The sequence below is a fragment of the Bubalus kerabau genome, chromosome 5, assembly GCF_029407905.1.
Source record: "Bubalus kerabau isolate K-KA32 ecotype Philippines breed swamp buffalo chromosome 5, PCC_UOA_SB_1v2, whole genome shotgun sequence".
NCBI classification, from domain to species: Eukaryota; Metazoa; Chordata; class Mammalia; order Artiodactyla; family Bovidae; genus Bubalus; species Bubalus kerabau.
In genome coordinates this window covers 12,628,228-12,649,217 of record NC_073628.1, presented here as the reverse complement: position 1 = coordinate 12,649,217, position 20,990 = coordinate 12,628,228, and the positions used below count along the sequence as shown (strand labels likewise).

Here is a 20,990-nt window from a genome sequence, read left to right as displayed (position 1 = left end):
ATGCAGACTTCCAGAGAATAGCAAGAAGAGATAAGAAAGTCCTCATAAATGAAAGGTACAAGAATTAAAGGAAAATAATAAATTGTAAAGAATATAGATATCTTCAGGAAAATTGGAGATACCATAGGAATACTTCATCCAAAGATGGGCACAATAAAGGAGAGAAAAGTCAAAGACCTAATAGAAGCAGATGAGATTAAGAAGAGGTAACAAGAATGCATAGAAGAACTGTACAAAAAAGATCTTCATGACCCAGATAATCACAATGGTGTGATCACTGACCTAGAGCCAGACATCCTGGAATGTGAAGTCAAGTGGGCCTTAGAAAGCATCACTACGAACAAAGCTAGTGGGGGGTGATGGAATTCCAGTTGAGCTCTTTCAAATCCTGAAAGATGATGCTGTGAAAGTGCTGCACTCAATATGCCAGGAAATTTGGAAAACTCAGCAGTGGCCAAAGGACTGGAAAAGATCAGTTTTTCATTCCAATCCCAAAGAAAGGAAATGCCAAAGAATGCTCAAACTACCACACAATTACACTCATCTCACTTGTTAGTAAAGTAATGCTCAAAATTCTCCAATCCAAGATTCAGCAATATGTGAGCTGTGAACTTTCTGATGTTCAAGCTGGTTTTAGAAAAGGCAGAGGAACCAGAGATCAAATTGCCAACATCCGCTGGATCATGGGAAAAGCAAGAGAGTTCCAGAATAACATCTATTTCTGCTTTATTGACTATGCCAAAGCCTTTGACTGTGTGGATCACAATCAACTGTAGAAAATTCTGAAAGAGATGGGAATACCAGATCACCTGACCCGCCTCTTGTGAAATTTTTTATGCAGGTCAGGAAGCAACAGTTAGAACTGGACATGTAACAACAGACTGGATCCAAATAGGAAAAGTAGTACATCAAGGCTGTATATTGTCATGCTGCTTATTTAAATTATATGCAGAGTACATCATGAGAAATGCTGGACTGGAAGAAACACAAGCTGGAAGCAAGATTGCCGGGAGAAATATCAATACCTCAGATATGCAGATGACACCACCCTTATGGCAGAAAGTGAAGAGGAACTAAAGAGCCTCTTAATGAAAGTGAAAGTGGAGAGTGAGAAAGTTGGCTTTAAGGTCAACATTCAGAAAATGAAGATCATGGCATCCGGTTCTATCACTTCATGTGAAATAGATGGGGAAACAGTGGAAACAGTGTCAGACTTTATTTTTCTGGGCTCCAAAATCACTGCAGATGGTGAATGCAGCCATGAAATTAAAAGATGCTTACTCCTTGGAAGGAAAGTTATGACCAACCTAGATAGCATATTCAAAAGCAGAGACATTACTTTGCCAACAAAAGTTCGTCTAGTCAAGGCTATGGTTTTTCCTGTGGTCATGTATGAATGTGAGAGTTGGACTGTGAAGAAGGCTGAGCGCTGAAGAGTTGATGCTTTTGAACTGTGGGTTGGAGAAGACTCTTGAGAGTCCCTTGGACTGCAAGGAGATCCAACCAGTCCATTCTGAAGGATATCAGTCCTGGGATCTCTTTGGAAGCAATAATGCTGAAGCTGAAACTCCAGTTCTTTGGCCACCTCATGTGAAGGGTTGACTCATTGGAAAAGACTCTGATGCTGGGAGGGATTGGGGGCAGGAGGAGAAGGGGATGACAGAGGATGAGATGGTTGGATGACATCACTGACTCGATGAACGTGAGTCTGGGTGAACTCCGGGAGTTGGTGATGGACAGGGAGGCCTGGAGTGCTGTGATTCACGGGGTTGCAAAGAGTCGGACACGACTGAGTGACTTCATTGAACTGAACAAGAATGCACAGAAAAACTATACAAAAATGTTCATAATGACCTGGATATAGAAGATGTTGGAGTCACTTATGTAAAGCCAGATATCCTAGAGCATAAAGTCAAGTGGGCCTTAGGAAGCATCACTACAAGCAAAGCTAGTGTAGGTGATGGAATTTCAGCTGATCTGTTTAAAACATCCTAAAGAATGAGGCTGTAACAGTGCTGAATTCAATATGGCAGCAAATTTGGAAAACTCAGCAGTGGCCACAGTGCTAGAAAGCTCAGTTTCATTCCAATCCAAAAGAAAGGCAACTGCAAAGAATGTTCAACCTATCATGCAATTGTGCTCATCTCACTTGCTAGCAAGGTAATCCTCAAAATCCTTCAAGCTAAGCTTCACTGTACATGAACTGAGAACTTTCAGATGTACAAACTGGTTTGAGGAACCAGAGGTCAAATTGCCAACATCCATTGGATGATAGAGAAACCAAGTGGATTACAGAAAAACATCTACATCTGCTTCACTGACTATGCTAAAGCCTTTCACTGTATGGACCACAACAAACTGTGGAAAATTCTTAAGAGACTGGGAGTAGCAGATCACCTTACCTGTCTCCAAAAGTGTGTATGTAGGTCAAAAAGTGGCAGTTAGAATCAGACATAGAACAACTAAAAGATTTAAAATTGGGAAATGAGCATGACAATGTATACATTGTCACTCTGGTTATTGAACTTGTATGTAGGAAAGATCATTCGATATGCTGGACTGCATAAATCCCAAATGGAATCAAGATTGCTGGGAGAAATATCACCATCTACAGAATGAAGATGACACCAGCCTAATAGCAGAAAGCAAAGAACTAAAGACCAATTGATAAGGAGAGAAGATGCAAAAAGCTGGTGTAAAACTCAACATTCAAAAAACCATTCACCAAAAGATACTCAAAATTCATGGCATCCAGTCCCACCACTTCATGACATATAGATGAGGGAGACTTGGAAACAGTGGCAGATTTTATTTTCTTGGGCTCCATAATCACTATGGACCTTGACTGCAGCCACAAAATTAAAAGACACTTGCTCCTTGGAAGGAAGAAAGGCTATGAAAAACCTGAACAGTGTATTAAAAAGCAGAGACTCATTTTGCTACAGAGATCTGTAGTGTCACAGCTATGGTTTTCCAGGAATCATGTACAGATGTGAGATCTTGACCATACAAAAGGGTGAATGTCAAAGAATTGAGCTTTTGAACTGCGGTGCTTGAGAAGATTCTTGAGAGTCCCTTATACAACGAGGAGATCAAACCAGTCAATCTGAAAGGAAATCAACCTCTGACCCTTGCTGTCTTAGCTGAGGCATCTACTGAGGGCCTCCAGGTGTAAAGAACAGATGTTTCCACTGCAAAAGTGCCTGACCATGGCAGCTCCAGGCAAACAGTTTGTAGCCTCACCCATGGAGAAGCTCAGAAAAGCAGAAGGCTCTGTGTACCCATGGATACATGCATTGCATTCTCCCCAGCAGCATTGGAGACCAAGGAAGGGACATTCTGGGCCCTGGAGGAGGGAGATGGCTCAGGGATCTACTGAGGCCACCACTTACCAAGTAGGCCAGGAAAGGACAGAGCAGGCATATGTGGCAGAGAGCTTGTGACTGAGGTGTGGGAACAAGAGGGAACCAGCTCTGCATGAAGTACCTCACCCAAAATCCCCTGGAGGAGAAGTCCAGTGATAAGATCATCTGAGATGGGATGAAGAGAGTCTATTTCATTGCCCCTTATAATTCCTCTGAATGAGGAGGTGGTGGAGTTGGTGGGTCATCACAAATTTCCATGGCCTACACCATCTGCCTGTCGCTATCCTTGGGGCTGCCTCTCCCCAGCTTCAGTCATGTAGTTCTGGAAGAAATTGACAATCATGTGTGCTGCTGTGTCAGAGCCAATGACCATGTAAATCCAATCATAGGAACCCATGGCCCTGCCAGGATGGCTGATCTCGGGCTGTACATGTGAACTGAGGTTTATCATTCTGAGAATACCCTTGAACTCTAATGGCTCCCAGCTTCTTTATTTACTAGAAGAGGCCTTCAGGATATAAAACCCTAGGGAATGTAGCTTGAACTCCCTCACTAGGTGTAGAAGCCTTAAGGAAGAAAGTTGTCAGTTAAGACCATCAAAGAAGAGGGAAGGGAAAGGCCAAGGGAGAGAAAGAGAGAACTGATGACTTCTGATTTCTTGGGTCCAGTCACAGAGATCTTTTTATTTGCTCTGATTCTTGTGTCCTGGATTCCCAGGATCATTTCAATGAGTCTCCCTTTTCCTTGAAGGCAGGTGGAGTAGGGCTTCTCTCAATTTTGATTCAGACTTGGTTCTAGATCCTTCACTCCCAGACACAAACAGAGGCAACCATTTGTTTCAGCGCCATTAAGAGTGAGACCCTTTATTCTTTACTGAGAATAGGGTGTGCAGACCACCAAACACAGTTCACCAGCATCCTGGGCAGCAGTGCCCAAGTGTGAGTGAGTGTGTGTTAGGAGCAGCCTTATTGATTCCTGAACCACTCCCAGCATTTACACTGCCCGTGCCAGGCCAATCCTGTCATTTCCTCGATCAAAGACTGAGAAATACAGCCTCATGAAGACGTCACCCAGCATCCAGAACTCTATAGTTGGACTCAATGGGATCTCTTTAAAGGTGCTATAGCAGCGGCCTCTAGAATCCTGGGGGAATCAGAGATACACACCAGTCAGCATGAGCCCTTGGTGACTCCCCTCAATATCCATACCCAGCACAATTCTTTGTTTTATTTCCCTCTTTTGGTAAGTATCAAGGGGTTTTCTCAGCAGCAGGGGATATGAGAGTTCATCAACCAAAGAGATCCAAGACATGAGGTTGCCATGAGGAAGGGTGGGGGTAGGGGAGGAGTGGTAGTTGGGAAACAGAGGAATGAAAAGCAACAAAGTCCTACTGTAGAGCACAAGAAATTATTTTCAACATTCAGTGATAAATCACATGAAAAAGAATAAGAAAATATATATTTTATGTCTATTACTGAGTCACATTGCTGTGCAGCAGAACTTAATGCCACAATGAAGATTAGCCACATTTCAATATAATTTTTTTGAAAAGAACAAGTGTGTCCCTAGATCTCCTCATTCCCTGTTTCTTTCCTTCTGACTCTTGCTCCTTGTTTTCTCTGAAGGGAATGCTGGTTCTCCTCCTACATCCCCACAATCTGTCCTTTATTTAAAAACTTTACTTTGTATTGGAGTATAGCTGATTAACAATATTCTGAGTTTCAGGTTGACAGTAAAGGGACTCATCCGTATGTATCCAGGTATCCTATCCCAAAGACACCCCTCACATCCAGGCTGTCATATAACTGAGCGGACTTCCCTGTGCTACACAGCAACTTGTTGATGGTTATCCCTCTTAAATAGAGCAGAACCCACAACAATTTCTTGAAACTTTAACTCAGGAACTCTGTAAAGCCTCCTTCAGTCCACACTCACCCTCTGTGGCCACTCCAGGCTTGGTTGGGTAAAGTACTCTTGTTCCCCATTCCCACTGGTCATTCCATAGCCCTCATCTCCCCTAGTAAGTCCTCAGTGCCCCAGTGCAGATCATCTTGAGATGCCATTTGCATGGAATCCAGTGCAGTTTTGCTTAGAATCAAGCAACCCTCCATATGGCTCAATGAGTTTGTGGTTTTACAATTCCTGAAATTCCCTCTCTTCCTTAAAGCCTTCTTTGAGCCCATCAGCCTGCTCTGAACTCCCACTTGGCGCTGACATGATGGCTCCACCCTGTGCTGGGGCTGAGCAGTCACTGTTTACCCTTTATTTACATTAGCATCCAACCTCCGCAGAGGGGTTGGGTACCCCAACTCACAAAGGAGGCACCTGGCCGGAGCAAGGGGAAGATACGGGCAAGAACTAGCCTGACCATGTAATTTATCATCCAAACCAGGAAAACTCTGAGAAGGGAAGGGAGCCTGTTAACTTATGCTGGGACATCACACTGGGACTGTCCCCAGCCATTCTCCTTGTAACATGGCCTATTTCAGGGACTGCTAGTGCTGAATTTCATGTTCATTCAACTAAGGGTTCAGATTGAGTTGAAGCTCTTTGAGGACTGAGGACCTCAGTGTTCCCCTCTCCCTGACTCCCACCATGCCATATGGTGTGGCATCTCCACATTTATTTCAGGAAGATCAGTGTCCCAAATGGCCCTTTACTTTCAAATGTTTGGTTTTGTGGGAGTCACTGGCCCAGCCACAGGGCTCAGCAGCATCTGCAATGGTTTGTCATCACCTCCAGAGGGCGCCCTCCTCCCAGCAGTAGCCCAGAGTTTCCTGCAAGCTCCAGTTTGAGAACCAACCCTCAGTATTGTCCCCTCACCTTGAGGATGTAGGCTTGACCTGGCACTGGGTAGTTGATGCCGTTGATGGTGAAGGTAATAGAGGGCAGTGTATTGACCGCAGAACATGAAACATAGTGCTGTTAGAGAGACAGGGTAAGAGGTTGGCCCTGGTGATCCTTATTGTGTATAGAGACTGGGAGTGACCCTGGGGCATGACCCTTCACCTTGGAACGCGATGGCTTGGCCCCGATGAGCTTCTGCATGTTATCGACCAGTGGTTTTGGGCCTTCGATGAATGCTGTCCCGATGTCAACAAAGGCCATGCAGCCTCCAGAACAAGCAATAACCTTTCTTTCAATGGAGATGCTGAGAGACAAAGGAAGAAAGTGGGCAACAAGGTCATTCTGAGCCTCCCCAGAGTTGTCCCCTTCCCGACTGTCTCCTAAACAGCCCTTCGTCTCTCACCATCTTTTTCTTTGCTATCAACACAGTACCTTTCCTGACATCCTTGAATGTAGTACTTGAATACACCAGGAACTTTTGTACCTTGACACAAGTTGGTCTTCTTTCCTAGAAGATCACTGCACTTTGACTAGGAAATTTCTTCTCATCTTCCAGATTCTAGCTTAATTTTATTGCTTTCGGGAAGCCTTTGCCCTGGTGTTTATGAGTCTCCTGTCTTAGTCACTCTCTGTAGACCCTTCCTCATGTCTGCTGCTGCTACTGCTGCTAACTCACTTCAGTCATATCCGACTCTGTGCAACCTCATAGAGGGCAGTCCACCAGGCTCTGCCATCCCTGGGATTGTCCAGGCAAGAGTACTGGAGTGAGTTGTCAGTGCCTTCTCCTCCTCATGTCTAGCATGTACCAAAGTCACAATTCACTATGTGGGCGTGTCACTTCATGTACATCTGCCTTCTTAGATGTGAGGGCGAGTTTTATTCTCCTTTCCTCCTTAAAGTGCCTGTCACATAGTGGATGTCCAATGCTTGTCTGTTCAATGAGTGAATGAAAACTTAGAAAACAGTAAGTAACTTCTAGAGAGCTGTATCTGGTGGGGAACAAATAACGGGTTGCACACAGAGTGAAGATGGAGATTCATAGGGGCAGCACATTCTCATAGTAGGGGCAGAGAGGGGCTCCTCTGGGAGAGGGTGTCTCCCAGCACTGCTCCTACAAGCAGCTCAGACCCTGAGATCCTGGCCAGGAAATACATGACTAGCCCATAGTAACTCCAAAGGACGGGTCAACTTTTGTCTGAGGGTATCACACAGAATCCTATCAATTATGCCTCTTGTCCTCAGGTCACTCCTGGATCCCACCTTTCTGATCCTCTGTAATAGCCCTTGTCCCACTGTGTGCCCAAGAACTTGATATGTCTTTTCTATTAGTTACTTTCACGTCTTAAGACGGCAGGCAACCTCTCTCCACTGCTGGGTAGCTGCTCCCTAAGAAGACCAATTTTCCCCATTTTCTCAGCACTGTCCCTGTTTTTTAACTGACATTTATCTGTACTGAGAATGGATCTGTACTGAGAATTTCCTATGTCCTAGGTAGCCCTGGACAGTCGGTCATCTTACCATAACTCTGTTCAGGCTGGAGATATTCTCCCTGATCCTCTGTTCACCACACTGTAGAGTCCTCTAACCATGCTCCCCACCTCAAAGGGCAGTGGGTGCAGCCTTCTCCCAGCTACACAGACCTCTCTGGTGCCTTTTAGGACCCTGATCTGAGCCATGCTCAGAAGGCCTGGGGATTATGAACCCGCGGGTTGTTTGTGTATCTCTGTGCTTGTGTGTTTGTTTGTATGTGTGTTTTCATGTTTCTTTGTGTGTGCTTGTGTGTCTGTGACTAGCTATGCATGATTTTATGTGTTGCTGTGTATGTTTTTATGTGTCTGCTTGTGTGTTTCCATGTTTCTGTGTGTCTGACTGTGTCATTGTGGGTGGTGTATATATCTGTGTGACTGTGTGTCTGAGAATGCATTTATGTGTGTCTGCCTGTGTCCATGTACAGTAGTGGGAGCATCACTTGGGCTGACCCTCAGAAGGAGAGGCTTACCTGTCCATGTGTATAATCCAGTTTTCCGCTTGGATCAATGGTACCCAGTTGAGCTTTCCCTTGTAATAGCGGTGGTCCACCCCACCAAACATCACCACACTGCCCTCCTGCTCATCTCTGTAGAGAGAAGAGAAGGGGCGATCCTTGGAGGACAGTAACAACAGCACTGTCTGAGAGCTGTGCTTGTCCACCCATCAAGGCCCTAATAAGGTCCCCATGTACAGATGCAGAAATCGAGTCTAGGAGAGATTGAGATCCAGACTGAAGTCTGTTACTGGCTAATGAGTGGCACAGAGGAGGTTAAAAAGTGAATCACTTGGCTGGGCTCCACCCACTCTGTCTTCTGAAGACGCCCTGGACCTCCAGCGACCTGAGTGCTCAGACACCCTCAGAGGACACGGTGCTGAAGTGTTTTGGCTTTCCCCTTGTCCACCTTGTCATTTTTTCAGGAAAATCAGGCCTGGGAGTTCTAAGGGTATGTGTTCAGGTCACTCAGCATTGGCTCCAATGGCCTGTGATCTCTACTTTCTAAAGGGCCCCAAACTCAGAAGAGACCCAACCTCTGCTCTCCCTGTCTTGAAATGCCTCATATTTCTTGAACAAGGGGTCCCACACTTTTGTGTCCCACACTTTCGTTTCTCATTGGCTCCTACAAATCGGGTAGCTGGTCCTGGGCTCCCAGTGAAATGCTAATGAGGAAGGAAAGATATCCACCATCCTTCTCCTTTCGTCCTTCTAAAATTCATAAGCAAATCCTAATGCCTTTTCCTTCAACTTGTTTCCTGTTGCCTTCCATTAGCCTTCCTCCTCACTCACCCTGCTAGACCAAGTTACTGGTCTTGAGCCCAGGAGTAGGCTTGTGTTCCAATAAACTTTTATTTCTAAAAGCCAGGGGTGAAGCCAGGTAGGGTCCTGGGTCCATAGTTATCCTGGGTTAGATTATCTCTCAGGATACTTCTTTATCTAGTGTTCTATAATTTTTGTGTAACTGAAAGCATCCTACAGCTCATTTGGTGAAAGGGATTGTCCATCTCACACTTACTTGCTCAAGTAGAAGGCAAAAACAGGCTCAGAAATGGCACCTTGATTCTTCAGCTTGTCAAAGATGGGGATTGCTCCAGAAGAAGATACGCTGGGGTAATTCAAGCCCAAGATGCCATCAAAAGGTATATGCTCAAGCCCGTATTCTGCCATGCTTAGACTGAATGGCTGGTCAGTGCTTACAAGGTCCCCAATCTGTGGGAAAAAGAGTGTTCCCACTTACAGATACATGAAGTGGGGCTAGGACTGGGCTGGGATGCATTGCCATTAGATCCTCAGAGAAGAATTGAGGCTGGGCTCTGTCTTCAGTGCCAGACAGACAGTGAGATCAAGCTGGGAGGGGAATTTGGGTTCCATTTGAGAGAGGCTGTGAATTTTATAACATCTGCCCCTCTGAAAAATGCCACTTGAGTGAGTAATTTTGGCCTCGTGGCTTTTGTACAGTTGGGGCAACCAAGAGTCACGCCAGGTCCCATTGGTGCCATCTTATGGACAAAACAATCGAGAGCAAGATACCCTTCTCTTTTGCATCACTGTGACCTAAGAACAGGAATGGACTGCATTCTCTGTAATGTACTGTGGATTCTGCATCTGTCCAGGAAGACAGAAGCTGAAAACACAATGTTTCTTACAGGCTTCTATGAAATTACTGCCTGCAGAAATCACTTTTGGGGATATGTATATATTTATCTGAGTGTGTATGAGAGAGAAAAGAGAGAGCAGAACCACTCAAGTATTTTGGGGGAGGCAGGCCATAGGTTTTATAGACTCTCAAAGGTCCTCTAGAGTGAGAAATCATTTATCAGACCCCTTGACTTCTCAGGCCACCAGTTTCCCACTCTGGATACCTGAAGACATTGACTGCATGGAGGGTCCTCAGATGAGTTTTATCCTGTCCGCAAACACCCCACAGCAAATTCAGTCCTGAAAAGCCAGCCTAACTCCACCTTTTACCACATGTGTACCGTCAGGAAGGACCTTGCTGTCTGAACCTCAGTTTCCTCATATGTCTCATGAGCTAATCAGAGTAAATGCTGTGTGGCATTGTTGCAGATTAAACCAGTTATCACCTGAAAGTGCCTGGAACAGTGTGTGAATATAAAAGAGGGTGCTTTTATCCTTTTTTCTCGCTCCCAGCAAAATGAACCTTGAACTGCTCATGGGCAGAGGAGCTGCAAGTCCACACCTCAAACCACTCTCTGGATTAGCTAATCTGCTTGTGTGTCACCATGGGCACTGCCTCCCCAGAGACATGATCCTATGGATAAGATGGCCAATATCTATGGGAGTTAGGCTAGGAAGGGTCCTATCAGATGGTCCTGCATCTGTTTTGCAAGCAGTGGTCACTCCCTAGCCAGTCCTGGCTCAGCATATGTTACACTGTTACCCGAACTGTGTCATGAGCAACAACTCCTTTAATTCTCCCAGATCCATAGGTTATGCTGAAGGTCTTATTGGTAAGCCGAAAGGTGGAAGACTGAAGATGTCTGAATCTCACGTGTTTAGCTGTAGACACAAGAGATGAGTGTCATCAGGTGCCAAGGATGGAAACAGGGCAGCAGCACAAGTGAAGGATGGTCCGGGTATAGGGTGTCTGTACTCACAACAGGCTGGGCTGGTGCAAAAGTCAGAGGGCACCCACAAGTCAGATGAGCCTGTGTCAAGGAAAACCAGGAACTCCTGAGGGGGTGTTCCAATGGTGATATTAGCCAGGTAGAGCAACTATAGGGAGAAGGAGGGAGTGGGTTAGTGCAGAACTGGCTACCCTCTATTTCCCTAACTGCTGCCTCCCTCCAGGTGTCACATATCTCTTAAAATCACTTTCTAACCACTGTTCAGCTCACAGGCTTTGGTCACAGAGGTATCTGCATTTTATATATTTTTTCCTGTGCTACATTTTATGCAGGATATTGACTCTATGACCAGGCTTTGAAGTGGTTCCTCCTGCATGGGAATCCCATAGGCATAAACACTGGGCCTCCAGGACTGCTGGACACCTGGTGCCTTAATTTGAGCAGCTCTGTAGTCTCTTCAAACCCAGCCTTAGCACCCGTGTCTCCAGGAGGTCCTTCTTGATCAACCCCAGCCACTCCCTCCAAACTCAGACCACATCCAATCAACACCAAACAGGTGACCCTTTCATTTGACATGTATTTACTCATTTCCTACCTCTCAGGCTGACATGGGCATTCTTGAAGACAAAATAAGCCCTTTTCCTAATCTAAAAACAGCAACCACAGTGATTCTTATGTCCATACACGGAATGCAGGTTCAGTAACTTTTTAGTGCTGTCATTCTTGGGTCTGTGGAAACTGAATTCCTCTGCCTGGGGATTCACAGTTGCTATGCAGTTGGTTCTACCTTTTGATCAGTGATGGTTCACTCTTCATCTGTATCTGAGTGGCTCACTTAGTTCAGAAGGAACAATCGCCCTCAAACAAATGATACATCTTTGACTCAGAAATGGATATTTACCTGCCACCTGGTAATTGCTGGGCCCAGTCACAATGATCAAGAGTTGAGGATAAGAGTGTCTTCTCCTCTGGTTGGGGGTCCCTGTTTTCCAGTGTCTCTGCCTCCTGCAGGAACCTCATCCACATCATCCCACCTGGCACCTCCAGATAAGCCCCAGTGCTAGGCTAGAGCACCAGGGGGCACTGTGGAGCACCATCCTCCCAAAATACTCACATCCTTGATGTTTCTCAGTGGGTGACTAGTTAGATTTGAGCCACGAAAAGAAATCTGGGACAGTCTGTAAGCATGCTCCTTCAGGAAATTGTTCAGCATGTTTTTTCCACTGGGTGTTTTTCTCATGGTCTTCACTCTCCTTAGAGGTATTCTTTCACCGAGCATTTGACAAAGAAAACAAAGAAGATGCTACAATTAGCTGTCAGTGTTAAGATATAACTGTCATTGTAATGGCCCTGTGTATTTTCTAATCATTTTTATGAAGCACATTATTACCAGAATTTTATGCATATAACCATGGCAAAGACATAGATTTGAATACAGGTTCTGTTCTGCAATCTTAGGTAAGCCATATGACCATGTGGTGTCTCAGTCTCCCCTTTGGTAAAACAGTGGAATGTAACAATACAAACCCTCCAAATAGGATATCTTGGGGATAAGTGAAGTGATGTATATAAAGTGAAAGTGAAAGTGAAGTCATTCAGTCACGTCCGACTTCTTGAGGCCACATGGACTGTAGCCTACTAGGCCCCTCCATCCATGGGATTTTCCAGGCAAGAATACTGGAGTGCATTGCCATTTCCTTCTCCAGGGGATCTTCCAGTTCAAACAAGGACAGCCATTAGCATTGCTATTGCCATCTCACTCATTCCTTCTCATAGAATCTCAAGGAAGGAGGTAGAAGGGGGGCTCATCCTCTTTTACAAGGGAGCAATTTGAAATGCAAGAGGTTTCTGAGTTGGCTGTGGTCACACTGCTTGTCAGATATAAAACAGTGTATATAAAACAGTGTATCTTTCTCCAAGTTGAAAGAGAAGAGAGAGTTGAAAGAAGAATCCAAGATATAGGGAAAAAGTAAGGGAAATTCAGAGGCTTGAGAAAGAAGTAAGAGTCAAATGAAAAGTTAAAAGAAAGCAACACAAAGAGAAATGCACTCCCAGTGACTTCCAAAGAGATGGAGAGATAAATGACAGAGATACAGAGATGCAGACATAGGCATATACACACTGAAGTAGATAGGGAAAAAAGAGGACATGTTGAATAAAATGTAGAAAGTGCTATTCCACAGGACCACATCTACATCTGCATAGACTGTGCACTGAACAGTTGCAAGGAGTTGCATTTTCAATAGGTCTTGACATGACTGGACCGCAAGATTTTTGCAACCCAACCAAGACCTTGGGATCCACAGTTTCTATAGCAAGTTACTTATCAATAAGTAAGATTTGAGCTTTAAGACTCTTAGGAAAATATTCCATTCCCTTCTAAACCTGATCAGTGGAAGAATAATCAGATGAAAAGAAAAATCTGAGAAAGAAATATGATGTGACTTACAGTCCCCATACTTACTTCACTATGCACTCTGAGAAGGCCACAAGCCCGAGGACCACAAGCCACTTCATGCTTCTTTCCTGCATCCAAGTACTCAGGGAAGTTTGGGTTCTTAGAATGTAGTGGTGACCAGGAGCCCCTAGTTATATATGCTCTGACCTACCTGAGTTTTCCCCTTTAGGCCACTAAAAGATCTGAAAACAAAACAAAAAAAAAAAAAAAAACAAAAAAAAAACACACAAAGCTCTTGATTAAATCTTTACCTTCATCAGAGTCCCTGGTCAGTGGCCTTTGAAGCTTCTCAGAATACAGAGAATTGAACTGTAATCTCTTCCTTGAAGCTTGGCTGGAAAATCAAACTGATCTGCATGGACATCTAAGAAGACAGAGAACCTTGCCTACATGGAGAAAAAAACTGCTAAGAACACCATGAAAATGGATACTAGGGGCCATGCTAAGCATTCGTGGTTTCATGTCATCTTCCTAGCCACTTCATGAGATATGCATTGCTGTCTTCATTGGAGAGGAAATTTCTAGGAGGATAAGTTGAAAAATGGCAAAGTGAAGACTTCAGGGACAGCCCAGGGACATACAACTGGCTTAAGGTAGTGGGTCTATTGGCAGACATCAGGGTCACCTATGATGCCAGTCTGCATCAAAGATTTAGGGCAGAGCAATACTTCAATTGCATGGTTTCAGTATTGGAAGAAATGTCATATGCATCCACAAGATATGTTATATCATCCAACAACTGTACAAGGAAGAAGTGTGTGCTAGGTTCTGGGTTAAAGGCTTCAAAGTCAAAGCTGATCAAGACAAAAGTAGTCTTTATCTTAAGAGAGCTAGAAGTCTAGTTCTCATAAGCTCATGGCCCCAGGAGGCAGGAGATATGATACTAGGACTAGGTGGCCATGTTGGAATCTGGGCAGCACAGGCCTTACCACTGGGAGCAGCCTTTCCTACACTTCTCCCATGCCAGAAATCAGGCAAGTTGGTCATGTTTTCAAGAGAATAAAAGTTTGGATATTTATGTACAACCTACTAATTTTAATGTTAGCAACTAATTCCCGCCCCCCCCCCCCAAAAAAAAAAAATGGGAACGAAATCTCCACAGTGATGTTCTGGAATCAGCCTTCAGTCTCTGCAGTTTTTTGTTTCTGGCCTAGAGTTGGGAGTGCAGTAGGGACAGAGAGAAATTTAATTCATGTTGGTTGATTTAAAGACTGAATGCACACTAAACATGGTGACTCATTGGAAAAGATCCTGATATTAGGAAAGATGGAAGTCATGAGGAGAGGCAGAAGACAGAGGATGAGATGCTTGGATAGCATCACCAAGTCGATGGACATGAGCTTGAGCAAGCTTTGGGAGTTGGTGATGGAGAGGGAAGCCTGGCATGCTGCAGTCTATGGCATTAAAAACTGAAGGACTGAACTGAACTGAACAAACTGAGAACAAAGACTAATAAATCTAATTGCATCAGGTTGTTAACTAGCTACCTATAACAACACATTATTTAAGTGGCTTTAAAATTCAGACTTATGACTCTACATTCAGAGTGGAATATCTTCTAAGGAAAAACAAGAATACTGCCCATCTAAAACAAAACCAAAGAAAACCAAAAGAAAAAAAAAGGGGGGTGGTCTTAAGATGTTGGAGGAATAGGATGGGGAAACCACTTTCTCCCCCTCTAATTCATCAAAAGAACATTTAAACGCTGAGTAAATTCCACAAAACAACTTCTGAATGCCGGCAGAGGACATCAGGCACCCAGAAAAGCAGCCCATTGTCTTTGAAAGGAGGTAGGGAAAAATATAAAAGACCAAAAAGAGACAAAAGAGGTAGGGACAGAGCTCCGTCCCTGGAAGGGAGTCTTAAAAAGAGAGAAGTTTCCAAACACCAGGAAACACTCTCATTGCTGAGTCCATGGCAAGCCTTGGATCCACAGAGGGCAACATAACAGGGAGGCAAAATAAATATTTAAAACCCACAAGTTATGAGTCCAGCGGCAACTCCCCCAGTGGAGTAGCAGCGCAGACGTCTGCACCCACCACTAGCAAGTGGGGACTGGGCAGGGAGGCACAGGGTGCATTGCTTAGAGTAAGGATGGGGCCTGAATGCCCAGAGGGCAATCTGAGCAAACTAACTTGGGCTAGCAAACCAGACTGTGGGATAGCTACCACACGCAAAGCCCTAACCTAAGACTTTGCCAGGCCCACACACAGAACAAAGGACTGAACAGAACTAGCCCCGCTGCAGACCATCCCCTTTGAGTGACAGGCAGCCAGAGCTGGAAGGGGCCAATCGCAGCCCCAGAAAGGCATTATCTACCAAACTGCAAACAGCCTTCTTTGCTAACTAAGACTTCTTGGGGTTCTGGACGGTCAACATCTGCCTGAGAAGGTGCACCAGTTGTACACCCAGAAAACTGAGCTGCAGGGATAGGGGACGTGATAAGTCACAGTGACTGCGTTCAACAAACACCTCATCACCTGAGCTGCTCTGACCTGGGAAGGGCACAAAAAGCAGTCAGAACCGAGTCTGTGCCTCTGAGAACTACCCGAGTGACTGAACCTGAGTGGCTTAGACCTTGGAGGTGCATGCAGCCCAGGGCTGGCCTTGAATGGTTCCCGGCAGAGCATTCTACAGCCTGAGCAGTGTGGGAATGAAGGGCACATGCGCCATAAGCAGGTGCAGGCCCAGTGTGGCTAGGGCACTGCAAACACACGCCAGTGTTATTTGTTTACAGCATCCCTCCCTCCCCACAGTGCGACTGAACAAGTGAGCCTAAAAAAAGTGTCCACCACCTCCCCCCTTGTGTCAGGGCAGAAATCAGACACTGAAGAGACCAGCAAACAGAAGAAGCTATAACAGAAGGAACCGCCTTGGAAGTGACAGGTGCAATAGATTAAAATCCTGTAGTTAGCACCGACTACATAGGAAGGGGCCTATAGATCTTGAGAAATATAAGCCGGACCAAGGAACTATCTGAAAATGAAATGCCCCCACACTGTCCACAACAACAGCAGAGAAAGTCCTAGATATATTTTTTACTAGTTTTAGGATCATTCTTTTTTTTTTTTTTTAATTTTTTTAAAATTTTAAGTCCTCTATTACTCCTTTGATTTCATTTTTATAACCTACTATTACTTTCCAAAAAAAAAAAAAAGACCCTAGTTTTTAAAACAAACTTCATATATATATATATATTTATAATTTTTGTGAATTTGTATTGTTTTATTTGTTTATTTTTTCTTCTTCTACAGAAAGACCATACTAAACTCAGCAATATAACAAGATGAAGAGACAGACAAATACCCACCAGGTACAGGAAGAGGAGAAATGTCCATCAAACCAAACAAAAGAGGAAGAGATGGGGAATCTATCTGATAAATAATTTTGAATAATGATAGTGAAAATGATCTAAAATCTTGAAATCAAAATGGAATCACAAATAAGTAGCCTGGAGACAAGGACTGAGAAGATGCAAGAAAGGTTTAGCAAGGACCTAGAAGAAATAAAAAAGAGTCAATATATAATGAATAATAGAATAAATGTGATCAAAACCTCTCCTGAGGCAAGAAATAGTAGAATAATGGATGCAGAAGATAGGATTAGTGAATTAGAAGATAGAATGGTAGCAATAAATGAATCAGGGAGGAAAAAAGAAAATCAAATTAAAAGAAATGAGGACAATTTCAGAGACCTTCAGGAGAATATTAAACGCTCCAACATTCAAAGCATATGTGTCCCAGAAGAAGAAGATAAAAAGAAAGACCATGAGAAAATACTTGAGGAGAGATAGTTGAAAACTTCCCTAAAATTGGGAAGGAAATAATCCCTCAAGTCCAAGAAACCCAGAGAGTCCCAAATAGGATAAACCCAATGTGAAACACCCCAAAAACCATATTAATCAATTTAACAAATATCAAACACAAAGAACAAATATTAAAAGCATTAAGGGAAAAACAACAAATAACACACAAGGGGATTCCCAAAGGGTAACAGCTGATCTTTCAATAGAAAGTCCTCAGACCAGGAGGGAATGGCAAGACAAACTTAATGGGATGAAAGAAAATAACCTACAGCCCAGATTACTGTACCCAGCAGGGATCTCATTCAAATATGAAGGAGAAATCAAAAGCTTTACAGACAAGCAAAAGCTGAGAGAGTTCAGAACCACCAACAAATGCTCTCCAACAAATGCTAAAGGATATTATCTAGACAGGAAACACAAAAAGGGTGTATAAACTCAAACCCAAAACAATAAAGTAAATGGCAATGGGATTGTACTTATCAATAATTACCTTAAAGATAAATGGGTTGAATGCCCCAACCAAAAGACAAAGACTGGCTGAATGGATACAAAAACAAGACCCTTATATATGTTGTCTACAAGAGACTTGCCTCGAAGCAAGGGACACATTCAGATTGAAACTGAAGGGCTGGAAAAAGATATTCTATGCAAATAGAGACCAAAAGAAAGCAGGAGTAGCAATCCTCATAATCAGATAAAATAGACATTAAAACAAAGGCTGTGAAAAGAGCCAAAGAAGGACACTATATAACGATCAAAGGATCAATCCAAGAAGAAGATATACCAATTATAAATATATATTCATCCAACATAGGAGCACCACAAAATGTAAGACAAATGCTAACAAGTATGAAAGGGGAAATTAACAATAACACAATAGTGGGAGACTTTAATACCCTACTCACAACTATGGATAGATCAACTAAACAGAAAATTAACAAGGAAACACAAACTTTAAATGATACAATAGACCAGTTAGACCTAATTGATATCGATAGGACATTTCACCACAAAACACTGAATTTCACCTTTTTCTCAAGCACACACGGAACCTTCTCCAGGATAGATCACATCCTGGGCCATAAATCTAGCCTTGGTAAATTCAAAAAATTTGAAATTACTCCAAGAATCTTTTCTGACCACAATGCAGTACAATTAGATCTCAATTACAGGAGAAAAAATATTAAAAATTCCAACATATGGAGGCTGAACAACACGCTGCTGAATAACCAACAATCACAGAATAAATCAAAAAAGAAATCAAAATATGCATATAAACAAATTAAAATGAAAACACAACAACCCAAAACCTGTGGGACACTGAAATCAGTGCTAAGGGGAAAGTTCATAGCAATGCAGGCATACCTCAAGAAACAACAAAAAAATCAAAAAAATAACCTAACGCTAAACCTAAAGCAACTAGAAAAGGAAGAAATGAAGAACCCCAGGGTGAGTATAAGTAAAGAAATCTTAAAAATTAGGGCAGAAATAAATGCAAAATAAACAAAAGAGACCATAGCAAAAATCAACAAAGCCAAAAGCTGGTTCTTTGAAAGGATAAATGAAATTGACAAACCATTAGCCAGACTCATCAAGAAACAAAAGGCGAAAAATCAAATCAATAAAATTATAAATAAAAACGGAGAGATCACAACAGGCAACACAGAAATACAAAGGATCATAAGAGACTACTATCAGCAATTATATGCCAATAAAATGGACAACTTGGAAGAAATGGACAAATTCTTAAAAAATTACAACTTTCCAAAACTGAACTGGGAAGAAATAGAAAAGCTTAACAGACCCATCACAAGCACAGAAATTGAAACTGTAATCAGAAATCTTCCAGCAAACAAAAGCCCAGGTCCAGACGGCTTCACAGCTGAATTCTACCAAAAATTTAGAGAAGAGCTAACACCTATACTACTTAAACTCTTCCAGAAAATTGCAGAGGAAGGTACATCTCCACTCTAATTCTATGAGGCCACCATCACCCTAATATGAAAACCTGACAAAGATCCCACAAAAAAAGAAAACTACAGGCCAATATCACTGATGAACATACATGCAAAAATCCTTAACAGAATTCTAGTAATCAGAATCCAACAACACATTAAAAAGATCATACACCATGGCCAAGTGGGCTTTATGCCAGGGATGCAAGGATTCTTCAATATCTGCAAATCAATCAATGTAATACACCGCATTAAAAAATTGAAAAATAAAAGCCATATGATTATCTCAATAGAGCCAGAGAAAGCCTTTGACAATATTCAACATCCATTTATGATAAAAACTCTCCAGAAAATAGGAAGAGAAGGAACGTACCTCAACATAGTAAAAGCTATACATGACAAACCCACAGCAAACATTACCATCAATAGTGAAAAATAGAAAGCATTTCCCCTAAGGTCAGGAACAAGACAAGGGTGCCCACTTTCACTACTACTATTCAATATAGTTTTGGAAGTTTTGGCCACAGCAACCAGAGCAGAAAAAGAAATAAAAGGAATCCATATTGGAAAAGAAGAAGTAAAACTCTCACTGTTTGCAGATGACATGATCCTCTACATAGAAAACCCTAAAGACTCCACCAGAAAATTACTACAGCTAATCAATGAATATAGTAAAGTTGCATGATATAAAATCAACACACAGATATCCCTTGAATTCCTATACACTAATAATCAGAAAATCGAAAAAGAAATTAAGGAAACAATTCCATTCACCATTGCAACGAAAGAAATAAAATACCTAGGAATATATCTACCTATAGAAATTAAAGACTTATATATAGAAAACTATAAATCACTGGTGAAATAAATCAAAGAGGACACCAATAGATGGAGAAATATACCGGGTTCGTGGATCAGAAAAATCAATATAGTGAAAATGAGTATACCACCCAAACCAATCTATAGATTCAATTTAATCCCTATCAAACTACCAACGGTATTTATCACAGAGCTAGAACAAATAATTTCACAATTTGTATGGAAATACAAAAAAAAAACCTCGAATAGCCAAAGCAATCTTGAGAAAGAAGAATGGAACTAGAGGAATCACAGCCTGACTAAAGGCCCTACTTCAAAGCCACAGTCATCAAGAGAGTATGGTACTGGCACAAAGACAGAAATATAGATCAATGGAACAAAATAGAAAGGCCAGAGATAAATCCACACATCTATGGACACCTTATCTTTGACAAAGGAGGCAAGAATAAACAATGGAGAAAAGACAATCTCTTTAACAAGTGGTCTTGGAAAAACTGGTAAACCACTTGTAAAAGATTGAGACTAGAACACTTTCTAACACCATACACAAAAATAAACTCAAAATGGATTAAATATCTAAATGTAAGACCAGAAACTAGAAAACTCCTAGAGGAGAACATAGGCAAAACACTCTCCGACATAAATCACAACAGGATCCTCTATGACCCACCTCCCAGTATACTGGAAATAAAAGCAAAAATAAACAAATGGGACCTAATTAAAATTAAAAGCTACTGCACAATAAAGGAAACTATAAGCAAGGTGAAAAGAACGCATTCGGAATGGGAGAAAATAATAGCAAAAGAAGGAACTGACAAACAACTAATCTCAAAAATACACATGCAACACATGCAGCTGAATTCCAGAAAAATAAAAGACCCAATCAAAAAATGGGCCAAAGAAATAAATAGACATTTCTCCGAAGAAGAATACAGATGGCTAACAAACACATGAAAAAAAAAAAAAAAAAGTTCATTATCACAAAAATGCAAATCAAAACCACAATGAGGTATCGTTTCACGCCAGTCAGATTGGCTGTGATCCAAAAGTCTACAAGAAATAAATGCTAGAGAGGGTGTGGAGAAAAGGGAATCCTCTTACACTGTTGGTGGGAATGCAAACTAGTA

At 42.5% G+C, this 20,990-nt stretch overlaps 1 protein-coding gene across 1 annotated transcript; it reads right to left on the bottom strand.

The window, feature by feature from the left end:
• Positions 1 to 4,358: 4,358 nt before the first annotated feature.
• Positions 4,359 to 13,385, bottom strand: LOC129653635 (pregnancy-associated glycoprotein 1-like). The gene is made up of 9 exons (XM_055583376.1): positions 13,291 to 13,385; positions 11,941 to 12,091; positions 10,857 to 10,974; positions 10,640 to 10,758; positions 9,254 to 9,447; positions 8,212 to 8,328; positions 6,375 to 6,516; positions 6,189 to 6,287; positions 4,359 to 4,508 (listed from the first exon to the last, which is right to left on the bottom strand). The coding sequence occupies exons 1-9, from the start codon at positions 13,356 to 13,358 to the stop codon at positions 4,359 to 4,361; spliced, it is 1,158 nt and encodes a 385-aa protein (XP_055439351.1). The 5' UTR covers positions 13,359 to 13,385.
• Positions 13,386 to 20,990: the final 7,605 nt, after the last annotated feature.

Bases quoted from the DNA above. Each gene is read 5' to 3' on its own strand.
- LOC129653635 (XM_055583376.1), bottom strand. From the start codon at position 13,358: ATGCAGGAAAGAAGCATGAAGTGGCTTGTGGTCCTCGGGCTTGTGGCC. The intron at 10,759-10,856 runs GTGAGTACAGAC...TTGTGTCTACAG, and splicing joins TTGCACCAGCCCAGCCTGTT to CTAAACACGTGAGATTCAGA. The intron at 4,509-6,188 runs GTGAGGGGACAA...TGATTCCCCCAG, and splicing joins GTCAAGCCTACATCCTCAAG to GATTCTAGAGGCCGCTGCTA.